General features: G+C 41.5%; 1 protein-coding gene across 4 annotated transcripts in view; it reads left to right on the top strand.

Moving 5' to 3' along the window:
* The first annotated feature begins 955 nt into the window (after nt 1-955).
* The window catches only part of NUP58 (nucleoporin 58), a 41117-nt gene continuing 23107 nt past the window's right edge, over nt 956-18965 (top strand). For all 4 annotated transcript variants that reach the window (XM_057707224.1, XM_057707221.1, XM_057707220.1 and 1 more), the window contains exons 1-10: nt 956-1219; nt 6278-6420; nt 6624-6659; nt 9144-9293; nt 9910-10047; nt 11642-11752; nt 13406-13430; nt 14602-14667; nt 14998-15172; nt 18482-18561. In XM_057707224.1, the coding sequence (XP_057563207.1) occupies nt 1113-1219; nt 6278-6420; nt 6624-6659; nt 9144-9293; nt 9910-10047; nt 11642-11752; nt 13406-13430; nt 14602-14667; nt 14998-15172; nt 18482-18561 (1031 nt within the window). In that variant the 5' untranslated portion in view covers nt 956-1112. The remainder of the gene's footprint in view (nt 1220-6277; nt 6421-6623; nt 6660-9143; nt 9294-9909; nt 10048-11641; nt 11753-13405; nt 13431-14601; nt 14668-14997; nt 15173-18481; nt 18562-18965) is intronic.

The following is an 18965-nucleotide window of genomic DNA, read 5'->3' as shown; positions in this document are numbered from 1 at the left end:
ATTGGAAAAAAACAGCGGGTAGGAAAACCCTCTGCGGGAGTACTGTAACAACCCCTGATGGGAAAACAAGCTCCCACATCACCAAGCTAGCACCTCGAACGCACCCCTGCCGGTGAGACCTTCCTCATCCTTCCGCCAGAGGGGATCTCTTTAAAACCCCATTTTCCTTATGTTCAAGGGTTGCTCATGGATCTGGTACATGGTTCTCGTTTCTGTACTTTTCTTTCTTTTTTTAATAAATTTATTTATTTATTTATTTTATTGGCTGTGTTGGGTCTTTTTTGCGGTGCATGGACTTTCTCTAGTTGCGGCGAGCGGGGGCTGCTCTTGACTGTGGTGCGCGGGCTCCTCATTGCCATGACTTCTCCAGTTGCAGAGCACGGGCTCTAGGCGCGTGGGCTTCAGTAGTTGCAGCACATGGGCTCAATAGTTGTGGCTCACGGGCTCTAGAGCGCAGGCTCAGTAGTTGTGGCGCATGGGCTTAGCTGCTCCCAGCATGTGGGATCTTCCAGGAGCAGGGCTCGAACCCGTGTCCCCACAGGCGGATTCTTAACCACTGCGCCACATAGGAAGCCCTGTACTGTTCTTATCCCGTCCACTCTGCGCATCCTCCCCGGCAGGAGGCGAAGACACAAGCAATAACCGAGATTAAGCAGCCTACACGCACAAATTACTCCAGCATAGAAGCCAAAGCCGGAAGAACCCCGAGAAAGACATACGCCCAGCTCTAGCCCCCGCCCCGCCCCCGCCCCGCCCCCGCCCCGCCCCCGCCCCGCCCCCGCCCCGCCCCGCCCCTCCCCGCCCCTCCCCGCCCCCGCCCCCGCCCCTCCCCGCCCCCGCCCGTCCCAGGGCGCCTTGCGGGGCGCGTCGGTCCCGCCCTCTCCCGACGGCCCCTGCGTGGCGGGCGCGCTCCCGGGGCTGCGCGCGCGCGGCCGGCGCAGACGTGGGCGGCGCGGTCTCCGCCCCCACGGGCCTGTCCTCGCGGGCGCCGGGCTCCGCGTTCGCGCCAGGTCGCGGCTGGGCCGGGAGCATTGCTGCTCGGCCCGCCGGGGCCTTGAGGCGGGAGCGGCGCGCCGACCCGTTAGCTTGCCGACCGCGCCGAGCCCGCAGCCATGTCCGGGGGGTTCTCCTTTGGGAGCAGCACGCTGGGCTCCTCCACCGTGGCCGCCAGCGGGAGCGGCACGGGCGGCGGTTTCTCTTTCGGGACCGCGGCGTCCAGGTAACCGCGAGCGGCCTCCTTCCCGGCGGGGCGGGCGGCGGGCGGCCTGGGGGGCGGGGGCATGGGGGGAGGTGAGGGTCCCGTGGGGGCGGCCTGGGGGGCCTGGGGGGCCGGGGCGTGGGGGGTGAGGGTCCCGGGGGGGCGGCCTGGGGGTGTGAGGGTCTCGGGGGGGCGGCCTGGGGGGCGGGGCCATGGGGGGAGGTGAGGGTCCCGTGGGGGCGGCCTGGGGGGCCTGAGGGACCGGGGCGTGAGGGGGTGAGGGTCCCGGGGGGGCGGCCTGGGGGACCGGGGCGTGGGGGGTGAGCGTCCCGGGGGGGCGGCCTGGGGGTGTGAGGGTCCTGTGGGGGGCGGCCTGGGGGGGGGTGAGGGTCCTTTGGGGGGCGGCGTGGGGGTCGCGGGCGGCCTGGGTGGGGGGCGCCGTCTCCCACGGGGAGGCCTGGCCGCAGGGTCGCGGCTTCTCTGGGCCCATCCCGGCGCCCGGTGAATGTCGAACGGTTGAACGGATCTAAGCTTTTTGGGGTTTTAGAAAAAGACGTTTAATAGGAAATTTTCAGGGACACAGTGACACGTTTCTCCCCCATCATTGAGACGCCGTTGCAGGATGTACGGTTTGGGTCTTTCATGATTTCGTGGTTATTTTAAATGCGTTTTCAAACCTTTTGTGCCTCCTGGGGCCCTGTCTGTCCTTCTGGGGGTTTTTTTTGTTTTGTTTTAGATACTTGCTACAGCACTTATCGGTGGTAATTTTGGACAGTATGTGCAAATTAGTACGTCCTGGGTGAGAGTATTGTGTTGACTCGCATTGTCTTTTACTTAAATTGTGAAATGTCGGCACCGTAGTCATCGTTTTTGTGCAGCCTGCTCCTCCACCCCTTCAGGTGATCGCAATTTGGTTAGCAGCCGTCCAGAAAGAGGCAATTAAAATAAAGGTTATTTTAATGACGCGAGGTTTAATTTCTAGAAGTCAAAGATAAAAATGGAGATCATTAAATCAAGACGTGTGCATGGAATGAGTTATAAGATAGCTCCCGAAGCTTGAAAAAAGTGGTTGTGGATTAACAACACCTTCATTTTTGTCTGTATTAACGGGGGATGTGGGGGTGGGGGGCGGCGAAGACTAGACGCTGAAGTCTGCAATCTGGAGTTTTCCTCAGTTCCTCTGCCCTCACTCTGCACACTTCATCAGTGAGGGCTGCTCATTTCATTGCTTCACTTCCTCTTTGCTTCACTTCCAGGGCCAGCACCCTGTTGCCGGCTTCTGTCACTTGTGGACCATATTTATTGAACACACTCCTAAGTAGTAGGCTCTCTTTCAGGTGGTAAGATGGAGAAGTCCTGGTCTCCTGAAGCTTACGTTCTTATAAAAATACTTAACGATCCTTCTCTTGTTAGATGATAACCGTTCCCATCACCTCCTACTTTGATTAGTTCCATGGAATCCCTGTTGCTGTCTCAGCTGCTTTTACATCAACTTTTTTCTTTCCTTCTTTTTTTTTTTTTTACAACATTGTAGCTAGAGTGATTTAAAAAAAAAAATTCCCATTGCCTCCCTTCAAAGATTTTCCACTATCCTGAGTGAAGTAAAAATAAATCTTACCATGGTTTGCAAGACCCAATCTGGAACCTCTTCAGACATCCAGAGCCCATCCTCTCATTTCTGTTTGCTCCAATTCAGTGATCCAGACTCACTGTAAAAACAAACAGACAAAACAGAAACATATACAAGCACACAAATAAGTAACTGAAATAAAGTTTCAATGAAAGATACTACCCTTACACTTTGATATTTTCTATGTACTTTGATGTTGATACTTTTTTTTTCCCCTGATATTTTCTATTCTATTCCATTTCCTTTTTTTAAAATGCTGCTTATGAGGTACTAAGTTGATTTTATGCTCCTTTAGTGGGTCCTGATATTGGTTTGAAAAATGTAACTTGGGCCTTTTCTCAGTTCCTCAGATGAAGGCCAAACCCCTTCCCACTTTAGGGCAGTTCCCTCTGCTTGGAACTGCCCTACTACCTCCTGTGCTGAGCTGATGCCTACTTGTGGGACTCAGGTGGTTACATCTGAGGGAGGCCTTTTCTGGCCTGTCAGTGTTGAGGAGGTTTCCATCCCTTACCTTGCACCTTAGCAGTTATCACAGTTGTGACCAATTCATTACATGTTTTGTTGACTTGTATATTGTCTGGTCCCAGCAGTACACTATAAATTCCATGATGGTAGTGATCTTTCCATGCTGGTTTTCCAGGAGACACAGTGGAGCTCAATACATATCTGTTAAATGCATAAATGATTGATAAATCTTTCTCTGATTGGAAACTTCCTGAGGGCAGGATCTGAGCCTCATTTACTACTCCATCTGAGTCCCTGTGACAGTGCCTGGCATTATAAAAAGGGCTTTTATACATACTCATTGAATGATAAAGTAAATGAATTATTAGCAATAAAATAAAAAATTTATACATGCTTTAGAAAGGCTTGGGAAATTAACAAAAGGAGAAATGGTCTAACGCCTGCCCATTGGAGTACTGGTTTGGAGGCCTAACATTCTTTTGGTAAATCATTTTGGGGAAGTTACTCTGCAGGCTTCAGTTCCCACATCTGGAAAAGGGGTGTAATAATACAGTTTACCTCAAAGAGTTGCTGACTGAGATGAGCCAGTGCAGTGTTTACTCCGTAAATGACACCTGTTAGGTTAGCTCCCAAGTCCACAGTAAGGCTGGCGGAGAAGGAAGATTCCATTCCTGACCTGCCGGGGTCTGCTGGCTTTTCTACAACACGTCCTTGTTGAGGAATTGGCAGATAACGTTGGTTGGGGCAATAATTGGTTAGGTCTGGGGAGGCTTTTTGTTTTTCTTTAAGGGAATTTCTCTGCCACAGAGAAATTTCTCTTTTGCTTCTTTGGTAAAGTAAGATTTCACTTTGATGTATTTTCTTTGGTAATGTTTTCAGCTTTATGAAGTTGTAAAACACTTCATTGTGTCCTATCTTAAATTGTTAAATTTTAAGTACTTAATTGCCTTAAAAATACATACTTTTGTATATTTATGGAATAGCAGTAAAAACATGGGATGGCTGGTTTGTTTGGGAGGACAGGGAGCATGATGAATTTTCTTAGTTTGATTCTTCATAATTTGCCAACAAAGTGTTTCTTAAAATACGTCTTGATTCAGTTGATTGTTTCAGAATCTGTGCCTTATTTGTCGGTGAGACCTTGCAGCCTGCTCTGCCAGCCTCCTGTGTTTATACACCCAGGAGCACATACACATGGGCTGATGGGGAAGACACAACTAGGGTGCACCCTGCTTTTTCCCGCTCAGTATTCATGACTGATCTCAAGTTCTCCTTCCTTAACAGGCTCCTCCCTCTCCATTCCCCTCACAGTGATGCGCTGGCCTAGTACCTTGCACAGAATGTGTTTAGTTGAATTTACAAGTGCTCCTTATGATAGCAGTAGCAACAACATTTATTGAGCAAAATTAATTCGCCCTTCATAATCTCTAAATCTTTACAAAAAAATCTTAAGTGGGTACTGTTAGTCCCATTTTGCTGATGAAATAGAGGCTCAGAAAGGTTATGTCACACAAGTAGCAGCACTGCTGCCTGCCCTTTCAGTTGAAATGCCGCAGGCTTTGAAGCTTTTTTTAAAACCGACATTGGGTTCTGTGGTGGCGTTTATGTCTATGTGGAAGGGCAGGGAGAGAAGTAGTAAAGGTATGTACATAGGATGAACGGGATTTCCCATTATGTTATTATACATGTTATAATCTCTCTTAACTCTCCTGCATAATTTTTAACTGTCAGATTGTCAAGATTTTTTGGCTTGTTTTTGTAATTTGTTTTACCATTTATAGATAGCAAATTTGAGCCTCTGCAGTTTGCTACGAACAGTTGAAAAGCTGTGAACTTTGCTCACATCACTTGTTATTATCAGCTGCTCTTTTGTAAGCTTTCAGAAACTCTGAAGAGGATCTCTGCTGATTTTACTTTGTCTTGGTAGGGGGTAGCTTTGCTCTGCAGCTTCCTCATGCCAGGATGTGCCTGTTCTTGTCCCTCACCCCACCCCCAGTGGTGGTGATAGAGCAATAGAGAGGTGGTGGAGACAGCTTAGAGTAACTTTTCTATTTCTGGTCATGTCTTTATGTTAGCAGTTGGGGAAGAACAAATGAACTTAGCTGTGTGAGTTGTACATACATAGTTCAGAAGGAAAATGATCCACATTTATAGGATTTCCTATGTCCATTTTAAAATATGCTTGCTTTCAAACAAAAACTGGTGAAAGCAGAATATATGTGATCCTGTTTATGATTCCTTGGGATCTGAAATCCTGGTTGTTATAGATTCTGCGTTTCTTGAAGACTGGTGTTGCATTTTTTAAGAATAATTTTATATGTGGATTTTTTTTTTAAAGAACTTTTATTGAGATACAGTTAACAGACAATAAACTGCGTATATTTAGAGTGTACAATTTGATATCCCAGCCTCCCAATTCATTCCCCCCCAACCCTCCCCGCTTTCCCCACTTGATGTCCATGTTTGTTCTCTACATCTGTGTCTCTACTTCTGCCTTGCAAACTGGTTGATTTGTACCATTTTTCTGTAGTCCGCATATATGTGTTAATATACGATATTTGTTTTTCTCTTTCTTACTTCACTCTGTATGACAGTCTCTAGGTCCATCCATGTCTCTACAAATGTCCCAGTTTCATTCCTTTTCACAGCTGAGTAGTATTCCATTGTATATATGTACCACATCTTTTTTATCCATTCATCTGTTGATGGGCATTTAGGTTGCTTCCATGTCCTGGTTATTGTAAATAGTGCTGCACTGAACATTGGAGTGCATGTGTCTTTTTGAATTATGGTGTTTATTTTTAAAGAGAACAGAAAAATATTTGAACTTGATTGGTTAAAGGTAAACTGTTAGTTACTTTTGTATCCTGTGGTGATGTGTGAGATATGTTAAATGGAAAAAATAATTAACCTGGAAGAGCTTACATTTCTCTTAAATGAGTATTGGCTCTAGTAGACTTTATTTTGTGTTTTCTATAAACAAGCAACCCTTCAGTGGGGCTCAATTTTGGGACTCTTGGGAGCACCTCAACCCCGGCGACAACATCTGCTTCTTCTGGTGGCTTTGGGACCGGGCTCTTTGGATCTAAACCTGCCACTGGGTTCACTCTAGGAGGAACAAACACAGGTAAGGAGGATTGTCACATTTTGGAATATTTATTCCAATGCTTGTATTAGGTAGTGGTTGTGGTGGAAGTTACTGTAATACCTGTTCATCTTACCAGCAGTGTTATCACTCCCTGAGGGTGATTCTAAGTCTTGCCCTATGACAGAGCGAAAGAATGCCATCTTCCACTGATGATTACAGTTTATTTCTCTTTTTGTTCCCAGGAATAGCAGCGACTGTAACTACAGGATTAACTCTGGGTAAGAATTTTCAAGGGAAGATCCCAAATCTGTGGTTTTCTACTCTTTCCTAATCTCTCACAGGCTGGGCTGTAGCAGAAAGCATGTAAGGACCTGAATATAGATTACAGATACTGACTTATCAAAGAACCTTTCAGTATTTGAGGATTTAAAAACAATGACTGTGCAATCCTTTCTTAGTTCAGAAAAAAATTTTCAATACAGAATTATCTTTGTGAAAATTTCTTTCATAGTTATATTTTTCAGTCATTCAAGCCCTTTTAGTGAAAAAAGAACCAAACTTTAGGCCAGCAGTCTTGAAATTAAACGCTGCTTGTGCCTCTAAATAATTGTGAGGCCTTAGACAGTCATATCTGGCAGCTTTTAGTTATCTATCAGATGAGGGTATTGGAATAAAAAGTTTTTGGATTCCCTTCCAACTCAAAAATATCATAGTGCTCTGTTGTGATGTGCTACAGGGAATGTGGGTAACCAGGGTGACAGCTGCCTTGACCTGGATGCCAGGAAAATAATGCGAAAGGATGAGAGGACAGTGAGGAACCTCAATTAAAATTAATTCATTTAATTAAATATAAACTTAAAATTGAAATAAATTAAATATTGCTGGGCTTTCTTCACTTGGATGCTGCTTACCTGTTAACAACAGCAAGCACATCTGTTTACCACCAGAGTTTTGGAAGGACTGGTTACAAGGGCAAGCAGTTGGATCCTCTTCTGAGATTTTAGAGCCTATACATGTTTTCAGAGCGTGTTTCGCTAGCAGGGATTTCCAGTTGTGGCAAGGACAGTCCAGAAGCGTGTTTCTGGCTTCTTTTCTCTCAGTGCTTTCGGGAGAAGCCAAAATGCAAGTCATTCATAATTTGTTTGTTCAATAATTTTGAGCAACTGCTACTTTCTGGCTGTGGCCTTGAGTCTGCATAATCCCTTGAACATTGAGTATCAGCGGAATGTGGTGGAGGTGGTGGTTCTGGGAAGAGGGTCCTGATGAGGTCAGGAGCTGCTGGATGCATGAGCAAGTCCTTCAGTCTCTTGTGAGGTGAAGGGAGCAGGTAGGCAGAGTGATGGGTTCTTGTTTCATCTGCTCTTTGCTCTAAGAGATGCATGAAGGTGTCAAGGAAGGCAGAGGAGGAAGAGAGGAAGAGTTTATTTGCGGGGCAGGAAGCACTATTCTAGACAGGAGTGGAAGATGCAAAAGCCCAATCATTAAAGGATCCAGGAAAGTAGGAAAGGGACTTTGCTCTTGGCATTTAGGATTCTAAGGGTAGGCATGATAAGAAGAGGAGATTTGAGGAGCAGGTTAGGACCACATAGGAAAGTTGTTTAGGTATCAAGCCTTTAGAATCTATTTTAAAGACTAATGTGTAGACTCAGTGGGAGCCTTAAGTTGGGGAAATCACCAGCATATTATTTTATTCTTCTTTAAAGTAACTGAGATAATTCCAAGAGTAGATTAGAGGCTGGAGGAGACTGATAGCGGAGAAACAAATTAAGAGGTTATTGTAATAGTTCTTGAGAGAGAGAGATGACTTGAACTAATGTTTTTGAGAATGCTTGTAATCCAGGGGTTTCTCTGAAGCAGAATTGACAGGATGTGTACTGGTGGAATGCAGGAGAGAGAGGGGATGTGAGGACAATTGTGGTTTCTGGCTTGAGCAACCAAATTGATTGTGGCGGGTTTAGGAAGGTTTTTTTTATAGGGAGTTGTATAGGGGTCCAAGGTGACATCCAGGTAGAGCTAGTCTTTGGAGACTTAGGTAGATGTAGATTTAGACCCATGAACCTATAGTTGAGATTCTGAAAGTGGGTGAGATGTTTCAGGAAGTGAGGGAACAAGAATGGAGCCGTAGGGTGTATCTTTTAAGAAGTGAACAGATACACACAACTAGTGTGTGTAAAGTAAACAGATGGTGAGGACCTACTTTATAGCACAATGTCTTGTAATAGATTCAATGTCTTGTAATAACCTATAATGGAAAAGAATTTGAAAAAGAATATATGTGTGTATGTGAATGTGTATATATATAAAACTGAATCACTTTGCTGTATACCTGAATCATTGCAAATCAGCTATACTTCAATTTAAAAAAAGAAGTGAACCAAGGAAGGAGATGGACAGAAGGGACTGGAGGGTGCTGACAGACACAGAAGCAGAGGATAGGGTTTCAAGCAGCAGAGGCGGTGTTTTAAATAGTCTTGGAGAAGAAGGACTGTTTTTCTGTTGAGTATAAAGGAAAGGAGGGGGAAGTGCTGTTTTACGTAAATCTAAAGGTAGGACTGAAATTGATTTTCAGTGTTACCACATTGATTGGATGTTTGTCTTCAGTGTTCACCGTGATATGGTGAATGACTTTTTTCTCTCATGCATGTATGAATACATATACCTTTGTTCCATCTATAAAAAGTAGAATCATAGACTTCTAGGATCCTGATTGATACCTGATAATACACATACAGTTGAGGTAAGATGGGATTTTTTTAAAACAGGAGCGCCAGCCACGACATCTGCATCTACAACAGGCTTCAGCCTCGGCTTCAGCAAACCCGCGGCCTCTGCCACGCCATTCGCACTGCCCATCGCGTCTACCTCGGCCGGCGGTCTCACCCTCTCATCTGCTCTGACATCAACTCCTGCAGGTGAGGCGTGTCACAGAGCAGTGGCATTATCTGGTTGAATTCTAATTTCACTCGGTTAGTGAACATAGGTATCTGCCTTTAGTAAAGATAACTTTAGTTTTGGAAATGTTTTTTTCCGTCGTTCAGCGGTGTTGACCTACCTGAGGATCGGCCTTGGGCGTTAAAGCAGCAGAGGCCCTCTTGGAAGTTGGTCTCTTTACAGAGCAAAGCAGGGGAGCGGGTGATAGGTCACATGTAGAACTATTCATGTCCTCTTTGCTGTCAAAGAGCATTTTGGTGACAGGGAAAGATGAAGAGTTTACAGAAATCTTGCCTGGCTTAGGGTTCATCCAGTTTTGGGTGTGGAGTTGGTAGCTGGGGTTGAAAACTATTACTGTCTGGTATCACTTACCTGATACTGTTGCTAGTATTAACCAAAGCCCTTATTCCTGTCACTGGTTTTTGCTTTAAAGGTACTATTTCTCTATTTTTAAGTATATATAGTTATTTTTAGCAAGTAGTTTTTCCCAAGAGCCTATTTTATCATGACATCAGTTTTTTTAAGGAAGTTTTGTATTTCCTATGATGTTCGTAGAAACTGTTTCCTTTTGAAGGCTTACAATTTCACTTTTTATAGCATCCACAGGATTTACTCTGAATAACTTGAGCGGAACAACAGCTACAACTACCAGTGCATCAACAGGCCTCTCTTTGGGGGGAGCCTTGACTGGTTTGGGAGGTTCACTTTTCCAAAGTACAAACACAGCAACATCAGGTAACTGGTGATATTTACTCTCCAAAAGAGTAAATATTTATATTTAAATTTATCTTTATTTTGGTCTTTTGAGCAGATCACGTGGTCTCTTGAACCTTTATGTTTTTCTTTTAGTATAAAAACTGAGTCATAAGATAAAGTTTTTCATACATAACTGCCATATTTTAGAAGTACATTTTATCAACACTGACTAGGTAAGGAGACAAAGAAGGGCCTGTTTCAGGAGTCAGTGCACTGTTCTAGAAACACTTGTCTCTTTCATAAACGGCAGTTGGGTAGTCTTGAATCATTTAGCATCTAAATTCATTGTGAGACAACTTGATCTCTTAAGCTTCGAAGGCAAGGCATCAACAACAGTGTTAGGTGATTTTATTATAGTCAAGTTTGTAGGTGTCTTCTGATAACCAAATCACTAGGTGACTGTAACATACATTTCTTTGCAGGATAAATATTTAACATCTTTCCCAAAGATTCCTAGGGGAGCAAAACACAAAAATAATAGAAGAGTTAGAGGGTTGCTGTTGTGTCTTGTTGTTGAGTTTTGAGGTCTGTTTTGGTTTTCCTTAGGCTCTTTAACACAATATTCAATGTTTACTTTATGGTTTTATGTTAACCTAAAGGTGCCATTGATTTTTTAAAAATTTATAACATTTATTCAGCTGTGCTTTTTCACACACTGTCAGGATTGAAATCCAGTTTTCATTTATCCCATGCTCTTATCCAGTATATCCCGCTGTTTCCTCCTTTTGAAGTAAATAGCATCTTGTCTAAAAAGAACACAGTTGTGTAAGCTTGAGAATGCATGAACTTAAATGATTTACCAGTGCAGGAGCTTTGAAATTTTGCTATTTGATTCACAGGTGTATGATGATGACTTAAGTTTAACTATAGTCTAGCTCCTTCAGTTTCTTTTATCTGTGAAGTAGGATTTAAATAAGTGAAGGCTACTTTTTAAGTTTAGTGAAAAGGACTTGAGAATGTGAAATTTTGATGATGTTTGAACTGCAAGTTTTTATCATTCTTTAAATTTCTTTAGTAGTAAAATTGTTTGCTTTATGTTATATTAAAATCTTATGAATTCATGCTAGATAATTTATTTTTCCCCAGCTTTGTTGAGGTATAATTGACAAAATTGTAAGATATTTAAGTGTATAACATGAAGATTTGACTATATACATTGTTTCCCACATCAAGTTAATTAACATCCAGTACTAGATTATTTAAAAGTATAGAATTCCAAAGCCTGATGGGGAGACAAGATGTATTCACCTGAAAATATACAAACTAAAACTGCTTTGATAGAGAGGGTTTAAAAACAACAAATAAAATCGAGTATCCACATATATCAATTAGCAGTTATATTCCGTCCTTTTTAATAAATAAAAATCACATCACCCAAACTACATATGCCTTTGAATCCAAAGCAAGATTATAAGTCTTTGTCCAAAGCATGCTCTAGACTTATTTCTTATTATTTGTCTAAATCAAGTATGAAGATAATCTCAGATCCAACTTAAAAGTATTTGAGTGCTTTGGTCAGGAGGGAAATCATTACAGTAAGGAACTTCATGAGTGGTGTTTGGCTTGTTTGTAGGACTTGGACAGAATGCTTTAGGCCTGACTCTGGGAACTACAGCAGCCACTTCAGCTGCAGGCAATGAAGGCCTTGGAGGTATAGATTTTAGTAGCTCATCGGATAAAAAGAGTAAGTATTGTTATTGTCATTTCACGTTCTAACAGTCCTGTTGAGGTAACTTAAATTCCTGTGTGTGGAAGATTGTTAGTTAAGTAGTCAGTAGTAAAGTTTTGACTTTTAACTTTGCATTATATTTCACAAATTTTGTGGGCATTGTGCATTTAAGATTTTTGTAGAGAACTCATATTTTTACGTGCATATGTCTTATGTAACTGTCTTAGTGTGTAATATTAATACATGTTAAAAATTGGGACCATGGTACATGTTTTGTAACCTGTTCTTTCTCATGTAATATATCACGTTTCGCCTGTGTCAGTAATGCTTTACAAATATTTTAATGCTGCTTAATGGCAGTTCTATGTCGTTGTTGTGCCAGCCATCATCCTGAGGTTAGTGTTTGTTTCCAGGTCTTTGCTCTGGGAAGTATCACATACTGGGCATGCTCATAGACAGCGGCACCGTGGGAGGGTAGCTAAGGGGCGGCTCTGGAGCTGGTTTGCTGGCTGCAGATGGCTGCTCAGCTGTTCCCAGGCTCTGTGACCTCTTTTTCAAGCTGCGTACCCTCTCTGTGCTGCATAAAGTAGGGAGTAGCAGTCCCTGCTTCATGGGCTTGGTGTGAGGACTGCTGTTTATAAACCTTAGTAGAGTGAGGCACACAGAAAATGCTGTTTGCTTTTATTACTAGTTTTTGTTCATATTTTGGTTATTTCCTTAGGGCAAATACCTAGGAATTGAATCATTGGCTTAAAGGGAGGGACGTTTTGGAGTCTTTTCGTAAATATTGTGAAATTGCTTTCCAGAAAGGTTTTACCAGTTTATTTACTCACCAGCCAGCATAAAAATGCCCTTCTTGCTGTGCTCTTGGCATGTCTAATATTCTTTAAAAATTTTTTTCAACCCAAATTGATTTTGAAGTTTTGTTGTGTGATTTGTTTGTTTGTTTTGCAACATCTCCTCTGTTTCTTATGAAAGCGTGTTCCACTGGAGGACATACATGCAAACTGCACTGAACCTCTTGGAAGAACATAGAATGATCTAATGCACGAAGTTGTAAAATATTCAGTGTCCTATATCTGTATAGAGATTTTAAAAATTGGGCATGGGCTTTATTATAAGAGAAAGTGTTTTAGGGTGAATTACTATCCAAAGTTGGTAAAATCCTTTTCATCTTAGAAAATTTGGACTTATTTCTCTTTGAATGAAAAAATTTGAACGTAAGTTCCTCTCTTGTTTTTACTTAATTTTCTTTGTAATCACCCCATAATTCAAAAAATAGTGTTAGATGTTTTAGCAACTTTTTTTTTTTTTTTTTAACTCAGGTGGAGCAGCCTGGTAGTAGGGCCTTAACAAGTGTCAAATAGAGGTCTCAGGACTTAAACTCCTAGGCAAGAAGATTTTTCGGGGAAGATAGTTGAAAAAGGAAGCTTCTTGCCCTTGAAAGAAATAGATGTGAATCAGCTACATAACTGTATATATGTACATAAACATGTTCGTAACATGCTGTGTTTGGAGTTTGTGACAAGTCGTGACATCACATGCTGTTTAAGAGGCAGTCTAAGAAATCCTTAACTATTTTTATTTATACCTTAGTTTGTGTTAACTTGTATTTGGAATACATTGATAAATAACCTGTTTTTACACAAAGCTTCTTGAATTTTCTAGGTGATAAAACAGGAACAAGACCAGAGTAAGTTTACAATTTAACCTTTAAAATATCTTAAAGAGTTTTACTTGTTAAACTGTAGGCAAATGGTGTGGTTGGAAATATAGGCATTTAGAAGAAAAATCTTTTAAAAGTTTTTCTCAAAAATAATAAGCATAGGCTCTGGAGAGTTTATGAAAGGTCAAGTCTTTAAGAAAATTTATAACCATTTCTTTCTAGGAAGTAGTTGGCTTTTCCTCAAATAATATAAATAAATACATGTAAGTGTCTTATTAACTTATCAAATATTGAACAACTCACGGAACTTTAGGAGCACTTTTTGTTTATATATACAAATTAAAAATGTATATATACCTTCTGTAGATAAATTACTGTGCCGGTACCATTCACTTCCTGATGTTGAAGAGGGAGAATAGCCTCCTTGTATGTCATGTCTCTGTTTGAAGAGCATTATTTTTCTTAGCAATTGTATTTTCTCACATAATTTCTATCACGTTAAATAAAGCATTTGTAAATAAATGACGAAGCTCATGCCTCCTGAACATCTTGTGTGTATTTGAGCCTTGTTATGTAAAGGAGGAAGCAGAGAAAGCCTGCAGTTGGCCACCTGATTAGGAGCAGCTCTGTGGCTGCTCCCATCACACACGCCCAGTTCCATGTATTCCCGCCTTCCTTAAACAGTTAGCTTTCGTTTAAGCTACTTCCAGGTCTTACTTTGTTGAAGAACAAATTGAAGTTTGTTTGAGGAAACGCCAATGCAATAAAATAATAAAGTAAAATATTGTGACCATCTCATTGTGAGTTTTACAGACTTTCTTTAATGAATGCTGTAATATTTTTTAACTGAATGAAATGTCAGTCGTAGAATTTTTGAGCTGGAGGAACTTGGGTTAAAATCTCATTTCGTCTGTGGTATTTTCTGATTTTGTTCTTAAACATTTAGTCTGATACATCTACGTGTACTTATAATAGATGCTATTCTTAGAAAAGAAACCTCCATGTCATATGCATCATTGGTTATCTTGTAGATCAGGAAGATTATTGTTCTTTATATAGAACTTTAAAATCATCTGAGAAAGCTGTAAATGGAGAATGTTTGCTCTGTTTCCTTGTATCTTGACACACACTGTCGTAGAACTCCGCCGTCAGCTTTTCATGCTCTTTGGTGTTAATGCGCCTCCGGCATCTTCCTTAGGGATAGCAAAGCCCTGAAGGATGAGACTCTGCCTTCTGTCATCTGCCAGGACGTCGACAACCTCCAGTAAGTGTGTCAGTGTCATCAGTCGGTGAGTCAGACTCGCATGCTGGGAGGTATTTCGGGGGACCGTCTCCTCCTCCGCCTAAACATTTTAACTTGGGGAGCATTGTAGTGCTTTTAGAAGTTAGGGAGAAAGCAGAACAATGGAATTAAGGAAATAAAGGAATTAAAATTCTGTAACTGCCGTTCTGTGAACTGTAGGTGAATTTTTAACAGTTGCTTCTTAAAGCACTTGGACGTAAGACTCTGAACAACTTATTGTAAATGTACTTTTTTTTCTGTAGAAAACCAAAGGTGTATTTTTTTAAAACTCAGTTTTATTTATTTTTTAAGGAAATTTGTGAAGGAACAAAAACAGGTCCAAGAGGAAATTAGTAGAATGTCTTCAAAAGCGATGCTTAAAGTACAGGAAGATATTAAAGCTCTGAAGCAGCTTCTGTCATTGGCTGCTAGTGGACTACAGAGGAACACTCTCAATATTGACAAGTTGAAAATAGAAACTGCTCAGGTAAACTCACGGTCATTTTATTGTAGGGTTTTTGTTTGTTTTAAATAGAAATAGGTCTTTTTAAAATTATGAAGTTTCATACAGACATACTACAAGAAAACCATACAGTGCGTAGACTTTTAAATTACTGTGCTGATAGTTCCTGGTTTTATTGCGTGCTGACTGTATAAGGCAGTGTTCTCGGCAGTTTAGATCTGTTAACCTGTGAGGCAGGCACTGCTGTCACCTCAGACAAGAAAACAGAGAGCTTTGTTTCCAAGAGGGTAGATTCAGACCCTGGTAACTCAGCTCTGCGGTTCCTGCTCTTGACTGCTTGGTTATGTAAGCGCACCTGTTGCCTAAATTGTTAGATTATACAAGAGGAAAGACACATTTTTTAAATCTGTCAGTGGTTAAATATAAATTATATCATGCTTTATAGATATTAAGTTCTGATGACTCCCTAGGTGTTAGGTCTTAGTTAATAAAAATAGTGATAAAGCTAATATCTTCTGTCACTAATGTCTGCTTGCTTGCTTCTTGGCCAGTGGTCCATCATATTTTCTCTACATCAGTGGGGAAGAATGATGACAGATAATTTATTTGTTTTATATTTCACAGTTAAACAGTATACTTGATCTGATCATGGCAGTCTAGAAATCTTTCCCTAAAGTTTTCCCTGATCTGTTAATGAGTTTTATGTGATATGCCTTTTTAATGGGTTTATCAGAGTACTATGCTCTTCATAAATTGAGCGATACTATTGTAAGTAAAAATTTTTAAAGTCCTTTGTGTCTTTTTATGGAAGTATAATTGACATATAACATTAGTTTTACGTGTACAACATAATGGTTCAATATTTGTGTATATTGTGAAATGATCCCCACAAGAGGTCTAGTTAACACCCATCACCACAAATAGTTTTTTTCCTCTTCAGATAAGAACTTTAAATCTACTGTTTTAGCAACTTTCAGATACACGGTGTAATCTCGCTACCTGTTGTCACCATGCTGTATGTTATATCTCCAGAACTTACTTATTTTATAACGGGAATCTTGTACCTGCTTATGTGTCTTGAAGTCAACTATTGGAGAATACTTTGTGACATTTTTAATAAAAATGTGTTACCAAAATAGCTAATCTAAACTGACACTTAAAGAGAATGAAAGGCTTTATTGTCTGCTTTCAGGTTTCCTGGTCGCTTTCAGATTCTGTGGTTAAATACGAATATATTATTCCCCCATGTTTCCTTCCCACTTACTCTTCCTTTATCATCAGATGTGTGCCTTCTAGGAGGAACACATGACAAGACTGTGAAGAGTATATAGACTCTGATTAAACATAGGAAATTCTAAATTTCATACGTGAAATTTTTATGAAATTATATAAATTGTATGCACAAGGTCATTAACAAAGTAATAGAGGAGGCAAACTCAAGAAAAAGAAATGGATGCAAGAATGGGACCCATTGTAAGTCACACTGGGCGATTCCATCCACAGAAACTTGTGAGACACCTGTCATGTGACCAGACTTGTCAGTAGTCTTTCAGAGACAAAAAGACAGCTCCAAAGTACTAAAGTCTAGTGGGGTGAGTGAAATGATCAAAGACTGGATAGAAATGAAGAAGAGGGTAGGAGTCAGAGTTCCCGTAAGGAAGAAGTCTTCTGGGTTGAGTTTAGGAAAGTTTATAGGAGATCTCAAAGAAGGTTGCTCTATGATTACTCTTATTTCAGATACACAGGAATTAGTGCTATACCCAAAGTCTAGTGAATAACCAATTGAAAACCAAAAAGTTCTGACTCACTTAGTAAAGTAGTTATCTATCTTATTAAATCCAAAGCCTTTTCTTCAAAGAAAGCCTTTCTGGGAAGTTTAAGCAATTCCGAGGTAAGGAGCAGTGTGTGGTTGTGAAGACCAGAACCTTATGGAAGTGAAGTCTTTCATGTGCCCTGTTTGGGAGACATAACTGAGGAGTTCAGATAAGGAGTTGGTTAACGTGTTCTGTGGGCAGGGCATGTGCCACATGGTTTGTCAAAGTTATATTGCCGAGTCTATGAATTCAGAGAACGTTTTTAAGGATCTGTTATGTGCAGGGCACTTCCTTGGGCATTTGGGGTCAAAACACTTAAAATCCTAGGGAGAGTGAGCTAAAGCAGTCAGGTCAGTGTTCCAGGTGCAAGGTGTGATGGAGCGCAGAGGGCTCAGGTGGGCAGCTTCCGCCTCTGTCTGGAGCAGGATGGAGTAGTAGTGGTGCACTCAGTGTTGAGCCTTGAGAGCTGCAGGGGTGGTCCCCAGGCCTGGAGGAAGGAACAAGGTGACCTGGGAAGGTGAGGAGGCAGGAAGTGGGCGTGTTGGAGGGCCTGTAGGCGGGTGAGCCTTCTGAGAGCCACACCAGGGAGACTGGGCCTGCGAGGCCGGTGGGCTCGGTGCTAGACTAGGTGCTGGGTAGTCCAGTCGCAGGATGGAAGCCTGAGGTGGAGAATGAAGAGGTGGAAGGAACAGCTAGAGATTGTTAGAGACTGCGCAGCTGGGCCCTAAAACGGGGGCAGGAAGTTGCTGCAGGGAGCAAAGTTAGGATAAGAGACTTTGTTGTTAAATAAGGGAAACTTAGGTAGAGTTTGAAATAGAGGTTGCAGAAGCAGTGAACTGATAGGAATGTGGAATGTAAATGGGTTTAAACACATGATGAGTCTTGAAAAACCATTGGCTGGAAGATAAGAGCGACATTGAGGAGGCGTAGAAGGCCATGGGAGAGAGGTTAAGTGTATGAAATTTAAAAGAATGGGGCCCCTAGACTCAGGTCTCAGATCTTCCAGCTCCATGGCCTTGGGCAAATTCCTTAATGTCTCTGTAACTCCATTACCCGCTGTATAGGGTTACTGAGGAGTGACCACTGAGGAGTGACCACGATAATAGTAGAGCCTGTAGCGCAGGGCTGGGTACACAGTAATGTTACCTGCTGCTGTCATCAGCCTCGGGGTTATTACTGCTACTTTGCTTTCTTAAATCGTGTTTTCTACAGTTGTATATTATAGAGTTTAAAATAGTAACATGGTCTTTAACTGTGGATGAATTAACTTCATGATTCCTACAGGAGTCCATAGTGTCTTAAAATAGACCAGCAGCTCCTGATAAATTTATTATAAGCTTTGTTAAAGGTGTAGTCTGTCTTCCCTGAAAGGAGGTTTTAGCAGCTTCGTCCGTAATAAGCTCTCACAGCATATAAAGCCCCAGGAATGGTGGTGTTGAAGTTTTAGGCCACAGACAGATGGCATTTGTAGCCTAACTTTTAACTGGCTTTTTCTTTTTTTAAACCTCTATTATATTAGGAGTTAAAAAATGCTGAAATAGCTTTAAGAACCCAGAAAACACCACCTGGACTCCAACATGAAAATACAGCTCCTGCTGAGTAAGTTACACAAATGTTTCTCTCTTTTTAAAAAAAGCGGAACAGTAAGAAGAGTATACAGGCTAGGGATTTTCAGTTTAGTTTGTAGCAAGTCTGGGCACTTTATGTGGATTTTTTCATTTAATTCTCATAATAATTTTGAGAGGGTATATCATCCCCATTTTGTTGAAGGGTAAGTGATGGCTAAGGTCTGAGCTTTTAGCCACTATTAACGCAGTTGCACTTCATATTACTTACAGGGTCTCTTCCACCCGATTACATTGTACAGGATAGTAGAAACTTATACCCAAAGGACTTTCAATTTAAGAATATTTTATGATAGTCCCTTCCTTAAACAGGGCATACTAAGTATCGTTTAACTCTTTTACTTATTTCCATAACTTTTATTTGCATACATAATAAAT

Source organism: Hippopotamus amphibius, chromosome 14 (assembly GCF_030028045.1).
Source record: "Hippopotamus amphibius kiboko isolate mHipAmp2 chromosome 14, mHipAmp2.hap2, whole genome shotgun sequence".
In the NCBI taxonomy this organism is placed as follows: domain Eukaryota; kingdom Metazoa; phylum Chordata; class Mammalia; order Artiodactyla; family Hippopotamidae; genus Hippopotamus; species Hippopotamus amphibius.
This window is presented reverse-complemented; position numbering and strand designations above follow the sequence as displayed.